The sequence below is a fragment of the Melozone crissalis genome, unplaced genomic scaffold (assembly GCF_028551555.1).
Source record: "Melozone crissalis strain CALT ecotype California unplaced genomic scaffold, PUWL_Pcris_2 ptg000061l_1, whole genome shotgun sequence".
Taxonomy (NCBI): domain Eukaryota; kingdom Metazoa; phylum Chordata; class Aves; order Passeriformes; family Passerellidae; genus Melozone; species Melozone crissalis.
The window spans coordinates 7,462,260-7,481,838 of NW_026535839.1; the positions used below are offsets into that span (position 1 = coordinate 7,462,260).

The window sequence follows — 19,579 nt, forward strand, 5'->3', positions numbered from 1 at the left end:
GTTTAAGAAGTTGTGAGATGAGAACAGTTTGATCACCTCATCTGAGTGCCATAAAAAAGCCAAACAAACCCACTAGTAAAAAGAATTAGTGTACTCTCTAATGCGCTTCCAAAAAGTCATAAAAGACAAATGGCATTGGGCAGATGTGTCTGGAAAATGTTGACTGATATGTTATCAAGGTGATGCATTAACCACTAATTAATGCAGTTCTTCCTAGCAGTTGAATCTCATTTTGTTTAGTTTTCTCCCTGGGAACGTCACATGGAAACATGAAATGTCTTGCATGAGTGGAATTTTGGGCTCTAACTCGTGATCTTTGGCAATTAGTATTGCAGTGATGTTAAAAAAAAAAAATGTTTTCCTACTGTCTGCATCACTCATTAGTTAAAATGCCCCACAAGGAGCAAATAAGAAGTTTTCCTTTATTGTATATAATTTAATATAAATAGCAATGCTACTTTACACAGAGAGCTGTGATTAGGAATGTTCCTCTTCACTCAGGTTGGGCTGGGGAAACCAGATCAGAGTTACTTTAGAGGAGGAGCAGTTACCTAAACAGAGAAGAAAAACTGGAATGGAGTGTCAAAATGGCTGATGTCACGTGGCAGGTCAGTGACACAGCTGGGACTGCAATGGTGACAAATCATGGGCCTGTTTGGTCTGATTCTGGGAGACTGGGGGAAGGAAAACAATATTGGTTTTCAAGGACCACGGTGTGCATGGCTGTCCACACATTAAGTGAAAAATACACTTAATTTATCCCTTTTTATAAACTAATTTTAAAGAGAATTTAAACACTTTTTATTTTATGATGTGAAAATATTTTAAACCTAGTTTTTTACTTTAAAATTGAGACAAAGTTTCTCTTTCTTAAAGAGACACAAAAAGTGGTTTTTTTGTAACTGAAATGTTAATGTTTCAATCTTTATCCTTCATTCAACTTCTCCATCAAACAAAAAGTTTGAGGGAATCACTGCTTTAGGTAAAAAATGACGTGCAAAATAAATACAAGTGGAAAAGAGCTTTTAAATTCTAGCTTAAATAAGACACCTCGCACTTGAATTTCAAGAATTCTATGAGATAATTCATAGAGTTATCTATACAATATTTTGGTATTTTTTAATAAGGAAGAAGAAACTATTTAACAAAACTTCGTGTATTTTTAAAAGTCATGTTTCTTCGAATAACGGTTTCAGCTGTTCTGTGTACACTGTCAATCCAAGTGTGCTGCAAGGCACTCTCTTTAAAAACCATCATTCATTCCTTTGGTTTGGAGGAGCTCTCTGAGATGAGATGAGTTCCTTTTTAGGTGGAAAATCAGAATCAGTGCACAAAAACTGCTCCTTGTGCTGCCCATGGTCACACAGGCAGATCTCTCTGGGGTTTCTGTCACTCTGAAAATCCCTGAGCAGGCCTGAGGTGGACATAGGATTCATCCTTGACATGACCAGATGATGTAGCCTAGAGCTGTGCCAGAGAAGGTTGAAGTTGGACTCCAGGTAGAATTTCTTCAAGGAAAGGATTGCCAAGCATTGGAACGGGCTGCCTGGGAGGTGGTGGAGTCCCCATCCCTGGAGGTGCTGAAGAAATGATTAGACATGTCGTTTAGTGCTCTGTTTGACCAGGTGTGATCGGCCAAAGGCTGCACTTGGTGATCTGGGAGGTCTTTCCCGAGTTTAATGCCTCTGGGACTGACTCCCCGTGCGCGGAGCTCGGCAGGGCCGGCCGGGCGGGATCCGCTGCGGTCCCGCCGAGCTCTGCCCCTTCCCCGGGCTCTGTCCCTGCCAGGCTCTGTCCCTTCCCTGGGCTCTGTCCCCTCCCCGGGCTCTGCCCCTTCCCTGGGCTCTGTCCCTGCCAGGCTCTGTCCCCTCCATGGGCTCTGTCCCCTCCCCGGGCTCTGCCCCTTCCCTGGGCTCTGTCCCTGCCAGGCTCTGTCCCCTCCATGGGCTCTGTCCCCTCCCCGGGCTCTGCCCCTTCCCAGGGCTCTGCCCCTTCCCCGGGCTCCGTCCCCGCCGGGCTCTGTCCCCTCCCCGGGCTCTGTCCCCTTTCCTGGGCTCTGTCCCCTCCATGGGCTCTGTCCCTTTCCTGGGCTGTGTCCCCTCCCCGGGTTCTGTCCCTTCCCTGGGCTGTGTCCCCTCTCCGGGCTCCGTCCCTTCCCCGGGCTCTGCCCCCGCCAGGCTCTGCCCCTTCCCTGGCCCGTGTCCCCTCTCCGGTCTCTGTCCCCTCCCCGGGCTCTGCCCCCGCGGGGCCCCGGGCAGGGGCGGGCGCAGGCAGGGCCGGCCCGGCCCCGTAACCGGAGCATAAGAGCCGCAGGCGGCGGGGCCGGCCCGGCGTCAGCCGCGTTCGCCGGGAGCGGGAGGGACCGTGCGCTGCCACCATGTGCGGTGAGTGACGGGCTGAGCCCGGCCAGCAAGGGACAGGGGCGGCTTTGTCCCCGAGCCCAGCGGTGCCGCTCGGGACCGGCCCCGCTGCATCCTTCTGGGGGTGGGAAGGACAGGGAGCGTTCGGCAGGTGAGGGTGAAGCCTCTCGGCCCGGCCCTTCTCCGAGGAGACGCGATTCCCGTTCCGTTCATCCCTGCCCGAGACCCCCGCGCCTGGTGGCGTGTCCCTGGGTTTTGGGATGATCCCGGGTCTTGGGATGGAATTGGTCCCGTTCCCGCTGCCCGGGGGTGCCCGGTTAACCTCTGCTCCTGATCCCGCTGCTCTGATGCACGGGATGCGCTGGGCTCTGTCTTTCCTAACACGGGACTAGGGATTGATTAATCGTGACTCACTTCCGAGCTGCAGCGATAAGGGAGAGTTTGTGGCTTTCAGACAAAGGCAGTGAAGGAGCTTCATTCCTAGCTGTTGTGAGTTTATTCACCTCGGTTTTTTCTAATAAAGATAAGATGGCAAGATAATTCCTATAGCGTGTACACAATTGCTTCGACACGCTTCGGATCAGATGGAAATCAAAGTGTGGGTTCGGAAGCTGCTAACGCGATTTTATTTGGTTATGGGGGAAAGTTTGGTGAAACTTTGCCAATCTGTCCCTGACATCTCCTCTCAGGTCTGATGAAAGTAGAAAAATTTGCACTTTTACTTCTTAGTTGTCATCAACAAAACCTCTTTTGTGAGATTGCAGGCTGATAGTGAGTTGAGTTACTGCTCCCAAAATTGTACTTTCTGAGTTAGGTATCTTTTCCTTGCCTCCTCATCCTTTTTAACTGTAACCTCAGAAGGAGCAAGGAGCTCTGGGATCCTCTTTCACTTAAATGGAAACACGAGGTGATACAGTTTCAGCTGCTATTGTGTGAGCTCCTACGTGACAGATCTCTATCAATGAGACAAACTCGGTGCCTCCCAAGCAAAACCCCTCAGGTGAGAGGCCTGGCCCAGTGCCTGAACCACCCTGGGGTATCCACGGCAAGCCCTGAGACACATCATGGTAATATCAAAAACTCTGCATGTCTGGGCTGTGTATTGATTGGGAAGTGAGGGTGTTAACAGCGTTCGAGGAGTTCGGTAGAACATCCAGCTTGGGGTGGAGCAAGTGACTCAGTATGAAATAGCAAAGAGCAGCAGTTCAAGAAGGGCAAGTGAGAGTGGAGCAAGGGTTTTTCCCATCAGCATTTAGAAACCTTTTATATTACATTTGTTTCCATGAGTGGTATTCCCCAGCCCACTATGCTGATCTCTGTAGGAGTTCTAGAGACTGCAACCAGCAGTTTTGAAATTACTTTTTTGTTGTTGTTTTTATTTTTTTCATCTCTTTCCAGGTTTAAGTGCTGATAATGGACCCTATTGTGTTTTCTTTGGCTTCAGGTAGCACGTGAAGATTTATAGCCCTTGGTTTATGTTTTGAAAATACACGGGTCATAAATTCTGCTATAAACATGCTCGTAAGGAAGCAAAGTCAAGATGTTATCATTCTCACATGTAAAACACTATAGCCAAAGTATTCAAGCAAAAGTATTCAGGGTTTAAAAAAAAGTCAAGATGCACTTAAACTGATGACCTCTTTTAAATCAAAGTTAGTTTCATCAGGATATGAAGTAGAGACCTTTTCAAAGCTAAGTTTCTGGCATCAACTATGTGCTTAGGGGTATCCTTTTATTTTTCAAAAAGTAAATAATTTTGTTCAAATTTCAAGTATAGGCTGCCCCCTTGTTGATTTTGGTGAAGTCTTGCAATTGCAAGAGTTCTTGTGGAATTTTCCCACCAAAAAAATACTCAATTTACTTTTCCTTCTTCTGATGCTCTGCTTGTAATCCTGAAAAGGGAAGCTCTAAAAATTGATACACATGTAAAGGGAGAGCCTTGCTTTCAGTGTCTGCATGTGATTGAAGCTGGTTTTAATTATGTTTTAGCAACCTTTTTCTTTCTGTTTTTAGCTTCTATAGGTAAGCCATACACTATTGACCTAGTTCATCCTTCTAAGCAAACTGTGATTATGTAAAGTTATAAACTAGATTTAGCATTCAGATCAGGAGGACAATGCCCTAGTAAAACACTTGGGTGCTTTTCCTGGATTTTATGTTTTTGAGTCTTCTTAAGGAAGCGAGATCTGGAAATGGCATCTAATACCTTGGGGAGGCCATCATAAAGGAACTTGTTTGCATCACAAAACTCTTATCATAAGATGATTCAACTGAGATTCAGTCATACTGGTGTGCTTCCAGAAAGAATTTAGATACAAGGAATCTTTATCGCAAGTTGTTTCTACATGAGTTGAGTAATGCGCTTTAAATCTGGCCAAAATGATGACTGAAGAGGGAAAAAATACGTGAGTGGATAAATCATTAAACAGAAACGTACTAGAGAAAGTGTTACTCTCAGTGCTTAAAGTAAGATTTATTTCCCTTAACTGGAAGAGTTTATAACACGTTCTTTGAAGTCAGACTTGTTTTCATTTTAAATGGCCTCTGGTGACTTCTGCATCTTCTAATGCACGTGTGTGGAAGTGCAGCTCCAATTCCCTGGGAACAAGGATCTTTTTAACAACTGCAGCACACTGGTAGCATTGTAGGGATGGTCCCAGAGGAAGGTTCTTCCTGGAGCTCCGTGTAGTGAAAGATGCCACATGGAACATACAAGGATGTTGAGGCTTAAATCCATTGTGAAATCTGGCCTAGAAAGTAGAGCTGGATCTGAACTGAGGTGTGGCAATGTTTTGGAATGATGTTGAGAAATTCGTATTGAAGAAATTGAATGCTGCTTTTGAGGTTCGTGGTTAGTGCCAGAGAACGGTAAATATCTGTCTGGGAAAATGATCAACAGGCTCTCAGTCTGAAGTGACTGCTTATAACCAGAGGCATTATTTCTCAAAACATCCATGAAGAACAGTATTAAGCAGTTCAAATTCCCAAATACCTCCTTAAATGCAACTATTGTCTTAATGTCTCCATTAATGTTGGATGCACTAGAAATAATTAGGCTGAGCTCCTCATAAATCTCTCTTCTGAAGCAGAAAAGTATTATCCACCCTTTAATCTTTCCAAAATAAATTCAGAGGCACATGTAATACTGTCTTTGTCTCACTGTCAAATCAACAGTATTAATGTCTTATAAACCAGCAGAGTAACCAAATTCACAGTAATATTTGTAAGGGAGATTTACTGGTGTATCATTATAACAGCTTCTTCACTATGGCCATCTACAGTTCAAAAGCCTTAATTGAAGGGGAAGAGGGTGTTAAATTTCAAACAAAGGCCTCCTCTATCTAAAACACTTGTCTGAACTGCTTATCTGTAGACCTCTCAAAGTCTGGGGGAGTTTTCTTACTGTAGTCTCCAGTCCAGACTTGATGCTTGGAGAAACTGCTGAAACAGCGAAATTAGTTGTTTTTGTTTTATTGGGGTACAGTTTTGCAAGAGTTAATAAAAGGGCCTAATGTATCCATATAAATACCAGAGTTGCAGGAAGAGCAGTGGGCAGAGAAAAGGAATGGCCGTGTTTTATTTTGCAGATGACTCTTTCATTACACCTTTTCTAAAGATAAAACAACATTCCCAACACCCTTCTAATAAAAAAATGCCTGTGTACTTAAAAAAAAAAGAAAAAATTTTTTAAAAAATAGGGTGGGGTAACGAAGTCCCAAACTAAAAAAAAGCCTCTTCTTGGTCGCTGGCTGGTCTGTTCAAGAGGAGAGGGATCAGGGAGTGAGGTCAGGGCTCCCCGAGGAGCTGGCAGGGGCACGCCCGGGGCTCCTGTGCCCGCCTGGCTTTGGGATTGTGCTGAGGCAGCGCAGGGGGAGCGCTCATGTTGTGGGTGACCCTGTTTTGTACCTTCTGTTTCTTTCCTTTGTTGTCCTACCCCATTGACTTCTGCCCTTTCCTCGCGTTTGCCTCTCCATTCTCTTTCTGCTGAAGTGGCTGTTGCATACAGGATTAAGCTGGAGCCTTTCAGAAAGATGTTGTGCCTCGTACCTACCCATGGGTATTTAAGGCCATGACTTGGATTACAAAAGTCTCCTTGTGTTAGTACTGGTGAATATATTCCCTCTTTGAATGCCTGGATATGAAATAGATCACAATGTTCCCATTTTCAGCTGTGGTTTTCGTGAAAAGTAGAAGTTTTTTTTTACCTCTCCTAACTGTTTAACTCTTGGTGGGTAACATGAGGAAAGTGAAACTCGCCAGTTAAGTTTGTGTTATGTGTTGAAATTCGGCTTCTGAGTCCTTTATTGTACTTGAATTCTTTCCATTTCAAAATGCATTAGAAGGAATTGTACTAAATGGGAGGTTGGGTGCCCCTAGGACTTCTCCCTGACACTAGTTTTAAAGAGTTTTAAATTGAGTCTGAAGTGATGCAAATTTTTAAAATAACCTCTTTGCTTCTTTCCCCCCCCCCCCCCCCCCCTTCCCCCTTTCTCTTGAAACAGGAATTTTTGCTTATCTAAACTACAGAGTGCCTCGCACTAGGAAGGAAATATATGAAACCCTGATAAAAGGATTACAGAGACTGGAATACAGAGGCTATGACTCTGCAGGTATGTTAACCAACTCAACAAATTAATTTTAGCAACCAGTAGCTCATTCCATTTTGGGGTTTTTGGGTACTTTCAGTGTCTGGCCTCTTGGATTTTTCTTTCTTTATTCTACAGATTAACAGATCAGAACTAATTAGCTTGATTCTTGGAGGGCTACAGCTTTCCTCAGGACTTAGAATTGGATGTTTAGCTCTGTAATTAGATGGTTGAGGATTGTACACGTAAGCAAAACAGGGTGTGGAAAAAGATCTCTATACAGGGCCATGTAGTTTGTGCCTCAGCCTTTTTTGTATGTGAATCACAGTGAAGGATGGGGAAGATTAAACTTGTTTTAAATTTGAGTTGGCTCATTTCATTTGGCAAAATATTTCAGTTTGTTGTCAAATACAATTTGAGATGGCTCATGTATGTTTTAATCTGTGCAGTGGATATAGAGTTGATGTGGTTTCATTTGAACATGCACAGGTCTTGCAACAGACTGCAACTATATCCCTTTAAAGGGTAATTTAAAAATACTAATTTCAGTGGTGTGTGCCTATTTTCTCAGCCTTTTCCTCGTTCTAGTGTATTTCGTGCTTTAAATAACACTTATGACTGTGTCCTGTGCTGTAGGAGTGGCAATTGATGGAAATAACAATGAAGATAAAGAAAGATTCATCAAACTGGTTAAGAAAAGAGGAAAAGTAAAGGCACTGGAAGAAGAGTTGTACAGTAAGTGTTAAAAATGACCCCTTTGCTTTGGCCTCCCAGTCAGATACTCTCTGCATCTCAGCAGAAAGTCAGACCATAAAATTGCAGTTATGATTTTGCATCAGCAATACATGCATTGAGAAATCCAAGCAGCTATTTTTTTTTTGTGTCACTCAAATCTGCACTTAAGAAGCAAGCTGATCTTCAGATCTAGCACTGAGGAATTGTCAGTCTATGTTCCCTTCTTTTGGTTGCTCCTTTGTTCAAAACCTGGGCTCCTTTGGCTCTTTGCTCATGTGATTTCTGTGCTGCATGGCTGAAATGCTGAAACATGCACTCTGACAGAATTTATGACCATTTAGGCAGCTGGCTGTCATCACAATCTGCTTTATGCAGTGCTTCCATCTGTGAAAGCCTGAAGTTGTGTTTTAATACGTTTACATTATAATTTGTAGTAATGGGGTCTGTTAGCCTGTCTGTGGCTAAAAATGCTCATGGCTTGGCAAACAAGGTTTTAATCACAGTAGCTTGGATTTTCTGAAGTATAATGTCAAAAAAGCAAATGGTTAAAAAAATCCCCAAAAAACAGAAGATAGCTTTTAGATTTTTGCCTGTAGGAATTGTCTTTGTGTTTTACTAATTGTGTGTGTGTAAGAGGAGGGAGAAAGGCAATATTAATTATTCAGTAAACTGAATTTCTCCTGTCTAGAACAAGATGACCTGGATTCAAAAACAGATTTTGAAACACATTTTGGAATTGCTCATACTCGCTGGGCGACCCACGGAGTACCAAGTGCAATAAACAGTCACCCTCAGAGATCAGATAAAAGGAATGGTACGTAGTATCTGCAACACTTCAACCACACAAATCTGAAATGATTCAATCCACAGAACACAAATGTTCTTATTATTGCTATGGTATCTATTTTTGATAGTAGGGCTAAGCTGTTGCCATCCTATTTATCTCAGACATATTTGAAATGAAATAGGCTATTCTCAGACTGAAGCAACACTAAAAATTAATGAGATCTGTTTTCTGAAAATTGCAAGTTAATTGAAGTACAACATTCGTGTTTTGAAAGGTAAGACTGAAAATATGAATGTGTCAATATTGCCTGGTCCGGAAAAGGGAGATTTCATATCATTGTTCATTTGGCGTGGTGCTCTACCAAGTGTAGTTTAGAACCCTCTCAATAATTTGGAACCGCCTTTGTATACTTTCAGAATTTGTAAGCTTCTGCTTGCAGTTGTCCATATTGTGATAAACTGTAGGTCTGAAAGCTATAGCAAGTGGTTTCAAGTGTACTTCTAAGCTTTTTTTCCCCTTGTAATTTTGTGTTCTGAATTAAATATCTTAAGTTTTTGTTGCTCATGAATATATGTATATATTTTTTTTTCTCTTAGAATTTGTTGTCATCCATAATGGAATCATCACAAACTATAAGGACCTGAGAAAATTTCTGGTGAGTCTGTGGCAACTCAATTCTAAAACTAGAAAGTTAATACTCCCCCAAACTACCATCAGGTCATTCCTGACTTCAGTGAAACATGAACTCAAGTTTCTTGATATCATCTATAAAAAAGCTGTGTGAAAGGGTCTGCCTGATAAAGATACTCAGGAGCTGGTGAAGTGCAATATGTTCCTGTAATCCTAAATGCAAAGTATTTATGAGCAGAGTAGCGGTTTGTGCTGAGACTCTCTGAGAGGGTGTGTGGAGTGGGCTCCCTCCTGTCTCTTGCTGCTTCACAGATGCCAAACAAGTAAAGTCTTACTATGGGTCTTATTCCAGCATTTCCCAAAGAGTATCTATGACATAAGTCCTTGTATTTAATCTATAGTGATTTATATGCACTGGTTCAATGCAGTGCTCTGAGCTCTGGCTGCAGTTTCTGGTGGGAGGCAGCTGAAAAGCTCTTCAGTGTTTGCTGCCTGAGGATGCACACAATTCTTACTCTTCTATATGATATTTCAGGAGAGCAAAGGATATGAATTTGAATCTGAAACAGATACAGAAACAATCCCCAAATTGATCAAGTACATGTATGACAACAGAGAGAGTGAAGACACCAGTTTTTCAGCCTTGGTAGAGAGAGTTATTCAACAGTTGGTAAGTGGGACATTACTTTTTTTTCCACTGTACAACAGTATAAGCTATTTGTGGGGTTCCTTAGCATTCTGCCTTATGCATTTAGATCCTGTGCAGGAGCTCTTAGAAGGTGCTGCAAATAACACTTTTAGGCTTCTAAATAATGCTTAATAGACCAAGAAATGAGATTAAAATTTTGGAGACTTCAAAGGCTTTTCACTGTTAAATCTTTAAATTGCAGTAGCAACAGGTTTTGTTTGTTGAGGTTTTTGTCTTGTTTTGTTTTTAGCAAGAAGTTAACACAGCTTTTTAATGAAGCAGTTTAATTTAAAAAAAGTAATAGGACCCTCTGGGGGTTAAAATCTCTCATAAATGGCAGTGTGTTCCTAAAGGTTATTCTGATCGTGTTGAAACACTGCCGTGATTCAAGTTTGGCCAATGCCTTGGCTCTCCCATTTGGAAATAGATCTAACAAGCTGGACTGGTTTCCAAACTGTGAAGTGGGAATCTACTGTTACTCAGTATGTGAATGCTTGAAAACTTTGATAGATGCATTGCAAACTTGGAGAAAGCTGGCTTTGTTTCCTCCCCCAGTCTCCAGGCAGATGTTTTCCCTCCCCTTCCTGCAGTTTCTGAGTCTCCTCTTTAAAGCAGCTCTGTAGGATTCCTTGCAGCAGGGCAGGAATCCACACCAAGGCAGGGCCTGTGTGGGTCAAGAGGGAGCAGCCCCAGAGTGAGGGGAAGGGAGGATTCCCCTGGCCCCAGAACAGGGCAGAGTGCTCTGAGTGCAGCCCTGGGAGAGGAGGGAATGTCACCAGCTCTGTCCTGCTGGCAGGGTGGGGGGCCTTGGCTCCTGCTTTGGGAATCTCCCTCCAGGAGTATGCCAGTGTTAGTGTTAGTGTGTTAGTACTGTAGAGTTGTTTCTGGGGGTTTTTTTTCTGGTGTTATGGATTTTTTGTGGGGTTTTTTTTTTTGAAATACATTAGTGAGAATTTGCTGCTTGAACTAGGAACAGTAACTCCAGGTTTTTAGTTGAAACTGCATGGTAATGCACTACAAGTAAAATTCTGATTGAAGGTCTTACTCAAAGTAAATGTCTAACAATCTTCACGTTGATTATGAGCAGCATCTCTGACATTTTCATAACCTTTGCATTCAAGTTTATTGCTTTTATTTATAAAGAGAGGCTAAGTGCTCACTTCCTGAGGTTTTAGCTGTTGCACTGTTAATGTGGATGCCAGCTTGTTCTGCTCCACGGCCAATTCCTTTAAAGGTGCAGTCTGCCCTCCAGGAAGAGACTCCTGATAGCAGCTCCTTCAGTGCCTCTTCAGAGAGGGGCCCCAGTTTAATGAGATGCAACTATTTGAGATAAGTTCTTTAGAATCTTTTTTTTCTCCTTTGTATTCATGGTTTCCAGGAAGGTGCTTTTGCATTGGTTTTCAAGAGCATCCATTACCCAGGTGAAGCTGTTGCTACCAGGTTAGTAAAAGTCTATTTTATACATAATGCATGCTTTTTATTAGGTTAAAAAAGGCCAGCCTCTGAAAGATACTAAAATATTGATGTTTAAAGTGCCTAATTAACCAAAATCAGTGAGTCAATAAAGAATCTCAGTGTATCTTGTGTTTCTAAATTTGTATTAAGAGCATACTAGCATTTTTTCTCTATCAAAAAGGGGAGAGGGAAGGGATATTGTTCAGTTTTAGCTCCCACTGAGTAAAGACAGATAAATATATTCATGTGGGCTGAAAGACCATCATAGTAACAGGTAATACAAATGGAGTTCTATAGCTGTCATAGCATTTATGGTGTCTTTCTGTCTTAAGTTCTACTTTTATTTATGACTTGAAAAACAACTTTCAGGAAATGTAAAGATATTAAAATAGCAAGTGACATAGCAAGTGATTAAAATAGCAAGTGATGGGAATAAAGACTGTTTTATATTACAACCCAAAAGCCCATTGCTTCAATGGTCTAAAATAAGACTACATTAAAATTTTGAAAAAGCCAGCTGTGCCATCACTCTAACTAGAGAACATCTTCTCAAATGAACTATTCTATATGTGGTTCAGATTTGGGTTTTTAGGGCTGAGGGATTTAAGAGAAGCTAATCTTGTAATCTGAGTGTGACTTGTTTTTTTATTCCTGTGATATTTTTTTTAATAAGGTCTTCAGTGACATGTAACCCATATAATTAAAAAATTATCTTAATATTCCACAGTTTCAGACGTTCAGTAGGGATGGTTGATGTTTCTGAGTTTGAAAGGCTAAAGAGTGTAAAAGTACTTCAATTCTAAAGAGCACAGGAGCTTACTGTTGTCTCACTTTAGAGGCAAAGTAAGCTTTGGTTCAAATTGGTCCCTGTACTAAGATGTTTTCTGATAACTGCGAAGAAAACAGCAGGTTCATATTCACATTTATTCACATTTTCCTCCACCTGGATGTAGTTTACAGGTAAAGAATCACCAAGGCACATTGGTAATTACTTATATAATAATATTTGGTGAATCTTACAGAAGAACCAAGTTTATAGAATTCCTGCCATGTAATGGCCTTAGGATCATGGTTTATAGAATTCCTGCCATGTAATGGCCTTAGGATCATGAAGGAGGCTCTTCCTGTTTGGGAAGCTAGATGGGATATTGTCTTTTCAGCTTCACTGATGTCTGGTAACTTCTTTGTATGCACATTTCTCTTTATAAACTTGAGTGTTTTCCTTTCTCTAGGAGAGGGAGTCCTTTGCTCATTGGGGTTAGGAGCAAGTACAAACTCTCAACTGAACAGATTCCAGTTTTGTATAGAACATGTAAGTTGATGAATCAAAATACATTATTTTTAAAAACTAAAATTACTGTTATTTTATGATTAGAAATTAGGTTAATTGGTTTTTGTACCATAAAAACTACCAGCTGATGCCCCAAATAGCTTTTTGGCTGGGGATATTTTTATACTACTGAATGTGTAGTTCATGTAAAAGTCCCATGCTCCAACCTATTTCTGTAACTGTGATACCCTAAACCTGTATAGTCTGTAATCTTAACTGAACAGAACTGGGTTTGCATTTAGAATGTCTCATTTTTTTAATAGGCAACATTGAGAATGTGAAGAACATCTGCAACTCCCAAATGAAAAGACTGGACAGCTCAACCTGCCTTCATGCTGTTGGGGATAAGGCAGTGGAATTCTTCTTTGCTTCAGATGCAAGGTAGTAAAAGTACTTCAACTTTGCTGAAAATACTGGTTTTTTTTTGTTTAAAAGTGAGATAGTTCTGGAAATTTAAGCTCCCTTGCTCTTGTACAATGGCTTCTGAAAGAAGAGCTTTTTAATCCAGGTAACATCAGAAAGCCCTCAGGCTCAGGGGCTTGAAAAATGTGAAGGTTTGTCAGCAGCATTTGAACTGAAAACAAGTGCAATATCTGCCATTTGCTGACCTCTCTGTGAAATACATCCAGTGTAGGAAAGTAATTTGGGTACAAATGGACACTCATCAGCTGAGCATTTGGGCAGAATATGGGTTAATTGGGGTTGTGATGTTTTCAATTCAGATATTGGAGGAGGAAAATAGTGGTGTGGTTCCAAGCTGGGCAGGAACCTGGACATCAGGCACACATTTATCTTGGAACAGACAGACCAAGAGTGGGCCCTTAGCAGGATCCATCAAGGACACTGGGAAGCATCTTCAGACCAGCAGGAATGGATGCAGTGGTTGCAGAGCCTCCTGCTGTGGGTTGCTGTGAGAGTGCAGGAGGAGCAGCAGATGGAGCCATTGCCTTTAGGATGGCTCTGTCTGCAGTTCTGTCCTAAAGGAAGAGAGAAGCAGTGCTGGAAGTGCTCTTGTGGCACATTTAATTGCTTTGCTATTGCCAATTCTGACGTGTCAGGTTTGTCTTGCTTCTGTTTCTCTCTCTGTAGTGCCATCATTGAGCACACCAACAGAGTGATTTTCTTAGAAGATGATGACATTGCAGCTGTAACTGACGGGAAGCTCTCCATTCACCGCCTGGAGCGCTCAGCTAGCGATGATCCTTCCCGGGCCATCCAGACCTTGCAGATGGAATTGCAGCAAATCATGAAGGGTGGGTAGAAACATCTGTCAATGAGTATCATCAAAAATGGATAGTTACTGTTTGTGTAGTAAATGAGGCAGCAAACTGCTAATTTGATGTGACAATTGCCTTTTATTCAAGCTGTACTGGGAGCTGACAATTTTAGTTTTGAGACCAAGGAAGAATGGGCAGCCTGGGACCCTATCCATTTTAGCCTTGGAAAAGTCATAGATACTTCTATTCATTTCAGTATCTAGTGAAAATGTAACTAATGTTAACATTAATGTTGTAGTTGTTGGCAAAGTTTGACTATAAATTAAGAATTGAAGGGGAGCATGGATGTTTCCTTATGAAGGAATTTATTTACCTTGCCAATATGCGGAATTGGAACCAACCAAATAAAGTGACCTATCCATCCTTCCTTTCTTCTTGCCTATTCTAAGCTTTTATTTAGGCTAACACAGTCAAGTTAGTCTTAAAAGTTCTCTTTGTAACTGGAATAGACTTCAAATAACAGACCTAAGCATTGCCATGTCATGTTTTTATAAACAGGTAACTTCAGTGCCTTCATGCAAAAGGAAATTTTTGAACAACCAGAATCAGTTGTCAACACAATGAGAGGCAGGGTGAATTTTGAGAGCAGCACAGGTAATGGAGAACAGTCCTTCAAACTGCACTAAGTTGGAAATTTGTAAATGTGCTATCTAGAAAATGAAAACCACCATTGTGTATTTATTTGTTTGCAGTTCTGCTGGGGGGGCTGAAGGATCATTTGAAAGAAATCAGAAGATGCCGAAGACTGATCATTATTGGCTGTGGGACCAGTTACCACGCTGCAGTGGCTGTATGTTCCCAGCCTTGGCTGAAATGCATTTATAACTTACTTGCTGGGGTTTAAGACAACAGCTTTTCATCTGCTTTTTTCTTCTACCTCAGACTTTGTCTTTCATTGAGGGATCTCACCCTTTTATTTAGCTTTCCTTATTGCCACATTCTTTATTAATGCTCCAATGCCATTAATCACCATGCTAGAAGTTAACTTTTTCCACCTTGGCTTTTAAAGCTTTGGTGAGTTGTAATTACCAGCTTTTCTAATAAGAATTCATTTAGATTTTCTCTGATTTGTAAAATGTCCCAATGTTAGTGGGTGGCAATGCTGACAAATACTGTGTTCTGCTTGAATACAGACTCGACAAGTCCTGGAAGAATTAACTGAATTACCAGTGATGGTGGAACTTGCCAGTGACTTCCTGGATAGGAACACACCTGTATTCAGGGATGATGTGTGCTTTTTTATAAGCCAGTCAGGTGAGCTGCATTTGCTGTTGAGTGAGTGCTCTAAGATTGCTTTCCATTGCACTTTGCATCATCTAAGTGTGGGTACAGTTATTTAGAACACACTTGTGTAGACTTTGATGCTTTTCAGGAATCATTATTATCTCTGCCAACCTGAAGTGAAGGTGTGAATGTTTTCCAGGTGAAACTGCAGATACACTGATGGCCTTGAGGTACTGTAAAGAACGCCGTGCTCTGACAGTTGGCATCACAAACACAGTTGGAAGCTCAATATCCAGGGAGACTGACTGTGGTGTGCACATCAATGCAGGGCCTGAGATTGGTGTGGCAAGCACAAAGGTAATTCCTGTTAAGGGTTTGACTTTCACCCTTCAGCCCTGTGGAACACAACTCAAATTTCAATTGCAGCACTTCAAACTGAGATCATATTCACTCTCTGCAGAACTAGCTGTTAAATGTTTTGTTTTTTCTGCAGGCCTATACCAGCCAATTCGTGTCTCTTGTAATGTTTGGCCTAATGATGTCTGAAGACAGAATTTCTTTGCAGAAAAGGAGACAGGAAATCATAAGTGGACTAAAATCATTGCCAGGTATATTGATATTTTGGGTTTGAGGAGGCGTAGGGGATGTTGGCAGTGTAAAATACTACTCAGGGATATTTCTTTCTCATTTAAGTTTCACTCTCCCCCTCATCCTGAAAGGCAGACAACATGAGAAAAATGGACTGTTCACTTCTGCACTGTTTGCCAATTTTACAAGTGCTCGTCCAAGAAACTTGGCAGGAGGAATGGAATTTTCATGGGTTGGGTTTTCTAATTACAATAAGGTCGTTTTATATGAGAAATATTACTCGATCTCCTAAATTAATGGTTTAAAAATTTTAAAATCTCCCACTTTAAGTCAGGATACATAAAATAAAACGAATTCAAGGTGATTTTTACATGGATATTTCACAACTTCCTTCAGAAATTCAAATTATATGTATGAGCACTGTTTAAACCAATATTTGTTTAAATTTATTACTGTAAGTAAGGCTGGAGAAAATATCCTTAAACTGCAGTCCAAGTTGCTAAATTAATGGTTGAATTGCATTAACTGTATTTGCTCTATTAGATAATTAAAACATTCTAGTAGAAATGAACTATTTTTCCAGTTAAAAAAATAGATTTTTTTTCTGTGCCTCAATAGAAATGATTAAAGAAGTCTTGTCCTTGGATGAGAAGATCCATGATTTGGCTCTTGAACTGTACAAACAGAGATCGTTGCTGGTTATGGGCCGTGGGTATAATTACGCCACGTGTCTGGAAGGAGCTTTGGTAGGAACTTCTCAATATTCTTTGATATTATTTAAAATGAGATTTTGTGCCTTCTGCAACATAGTTTTTCTAATATTTCATTAAAATTTAATTCTACTGCAGTAAAACTATTTATAACTAGAAGCATTTAAACACATACATAAGGTGAACCTGGATGTGATGCCACTTTCTTGTTTCTTTCACATCATAAACATAGAGTTTAATTAGTCTACTTAAAAACAAGAAACTAACAAGTTGCTGACCCATTTGAAAACATCATCAGAAACATGCAATGTGCTGATGTTGAGAAGAGATGCTCATGCATGGAAGTCATTAATTATGTTATGAACATCCTGATGAAATGGACATGTGCCCATTGCTCAGAGGAGTTTGGTGTGTTTAAGGCAGACTGCAGTAGCCAAGGTTGTGCTGGCTGTTTGGTTCCTAAAATTCCTTTGGTTACTCCACGTGCATGGGTGAGCTCTGTTGCTGCCCACAGCCTGCTAGAAATCCCAGCAGCCACTCATGTGCTTTCACTAATACTTGATACTGGGTATGTGTATTTAAGTGGTAGAGGCACAGCTTTGGTGTTTTGATTCTTGTGGCTGTTGCTTCTCAGCTGATATAGTAATAACTTGAGGCATTTCCTTTTTTTTAGAAAATAAAAGAAATCACCTATATGCACTCAGAAGGTATCCTGGCTGGTGAGCTGAAACATGGGCCCTTGGCCCTAATAGATAAACAAATGCCTGTTATCATGGTGATCATGAAGGATCCTTGCTTCACCAAGTGCCAGAATGCCCTGCAACAGGTCACTGCTCGGCAGGTACAGTGCTCAACTGATTCACTTCTCCTGTGTCATAGGAAAAGAGATTGTGCACACTGCACTGTGCACCTGGAAAGGGATGTACTGCTGATTATTGTTAATGATTAAGTTATAAATAAGATGCTACATCTGCATTGCAGGTTGTTATTACAGGTTAATATCAGCAGTGAAAACTGCTTTCATATGGCTTGTTTGTTTTGGGGTCTTTCTGTTTTGAAGCAAATGGAATAACGTTAAAACTCTACAGGGTGAAAACATTCAAACCTTACAATATAGTGAAAGTTAAGAGCCTTTATGCAAGGACTGGCATTGCCTTTGTTAGCTACTTAAGTGTGTTCAAACACACACAGACATGCTGTAAACAATATTTCAAAGCAGTTCTAGGCTACTTCTTCACTTAACAATGTAAAAATTTATTTTCAGGGTCGTCCAATCATTCTGTGTTCTAAAGAAGACACTGAAAGCTCAAAATTTGCCTACAAAACCATTGAGCTGCCTCATACAGTTGACTGCCTTCAAGGAGTGTTGAGTGTCATTCCTCTTCAGTTACTTTCATTTCACCTGGCTGTTCTCAGAGGATATGATGTAAGTATTTTCTAAATTTAACACTCCTTTTAGTGCAGTTTTGAACTTCCTCCTACTAGTGTAAAGTGAGAGACCCAGTTATATGGCATATCTAAGACTCACTAGCTATGAAAATAGTTAGTGAGTCTCATAGTGAGTGTGGTTATAGAGGTGACATTTCAGTGCCAGTTCTTCAGTTTTGTATATTTTAATTAGTATCCTTCTAAAAAATTATAAAGCTCTTTTGCTTAGTTTGGTTAGTTAAGAGTACAAATGGGACTTTTCCAGGGAACCTAATCTTGAAATGTGATATTGTACTTCAACTTAAAATAGGGCAGTGCTTTGTACACCTTGGTTTGTTGATGTGTCAGTTTGACAAATGATGACGGCTTTGGAAAGGTATCCTGTGAAGAACAAATATGTATTTGTTGGGAGGGCTTTGGAAGCGCAGATAAATTTAGATTCAAGTCTTTATCTGCAGATCTATAGCCTGTTGTGTGTGTTAATGTGTCTAGAATCAAGCAGAACTCATTAGGAAGTCAGAAAAAGCACACTAAATGAACTATTAAATGCAGAATGTCAGTATTACTCTGCCATACTGAAAGCCTGTCTCTTCATTCTAGGTGGACTTCCCAAGAAACTTGGCCAAATCTGTGACTGTAGAGTAACAGCCAAGAACAGCTGATGCCTTTGTCACCAGACCTCTGAGTTATACTTGTAGAATGTGTTGTTCTGAATTGATAAGTAAATGTTTTTTCTAAAAAGAATGATAGTGCTAACTGGAAAGTGTCAGAAGGATTTATCTTGCAGCTTTAAAAGCTTTTGATGTGCCTTGTACCCCAGTGCTTTTGCTCACAGCAAATACTTCTCTAAGTCCTGAAATTACCAAAGAAGATAAAAATTGTTTACACATGGTATACTGAATGAACTTTTTTACTGTGCAATATATATATATATATATATATACAGCTCTATCCAGAGTAACTGTGAACATTTTTTTAGCCTACACTACATAACTAGTTTCAAAGATATAGTATTTATAAGTACAATTTGTATAGCTTTTTTAAGTTATTTTTTTAGTACACTGCTTATCTGTAACATTGGTAATGCTCAGAATGTAAATACTGAGCGTGTTGATACTTCTGTACAGTTGTTAGGGATTTTCCTCCTTCAGCCTCAAACTGGAAATTTGTTGTCCCCTCTTCTTTCCCAGCTTCCCTTCCCCCATTGCATCTGTGTTTCATATTTAACGAGTCATTTGCAAAGTTCTTCCCTGGCTGTAAATTCCCAGCTATGTTTTCAATTTCTGCTTCTTTTAATTGTTTTGAAAAGCCAGAGTGACATTTGTTTTGTATGCCACCCCAGCTCTTATTTGCATAACATGTATAGTGCAACAGAATAAGGGAACTGGATGTCTTTCAAGTCATATTTTTGTTTGAAGAGGGTACAATGAAATGACAATGCAATTAAAAGATTATATAATTCTTCTTATTTTGTGGTTTAGTTTTTTGTGTGTGTATGTGTGTTTGGGTTTTTATTTGTTTCATTTTTGTTGTTTTGATTTTTTTTTTTAACCTGATGACTTCTATGTCAGATCTGAAGAAAGTCCTATTTTAGTACCATATATATTTGCAAAAGCACACTTTGATAGTTGTGAACCAACTTGCAGTAGGGGAAAACCTATAAACCTGCAAAAAAATAAGATAGATACACACAAGAAGTTTGATTTTGATTTCCAAATGGCCAGAAAGCATAGGATTTATTTTTTCAGCATTTTATTAACTAACTCACTAGTGAAGTTTCT

General features: G+C 40.5%; 1 protein-coding gene across 1 annotated transcript; it reads left to right on the plus strand.

The window, feature by feature from the left end:
- Positions 1-2,306: 2,306 nt before the first annotated feature.
- Positions 2,307-18,769, plus strand: GFPT2 (glutamine-fructose-6-phosphate transaminase 2). The gene is made up of 19 exons (XM_054287954.1): positions 2,307-2,384; positions 6,863-6,970; positions 7,583-7,681; positions 8,370-8,495; positions 9,065-9,123; positions 9,634-9,768; positions 11,165-11,226; positions 12,474-12,553; positions 12,835-12,952; positions 13,661-13,824; positions 14,347-14,442; positions 14,541-14,638; positions 14,982-15,102; positions 15,272-15,429; positions 15,566-15,680; positions 16,279-16,406; positions 17,044-17,211; positions 17,635-17,796; positions 18,399-18,769. The coding sequence occupies exons 1-19, from the start codon at positions 2,378-2,380 to the stop codon at positions 18,441-18,443; spliced, it is 2,049 nt and encodes a 682-aa protein (XP_054143929.1). The 5' UTR covers positions 2,307-2,377; the 3' UTR covers positions 18,444-18,769.
- The last annotated feature ends 810 nt before the right edge of the window (positions 18,770-19,579 follow it).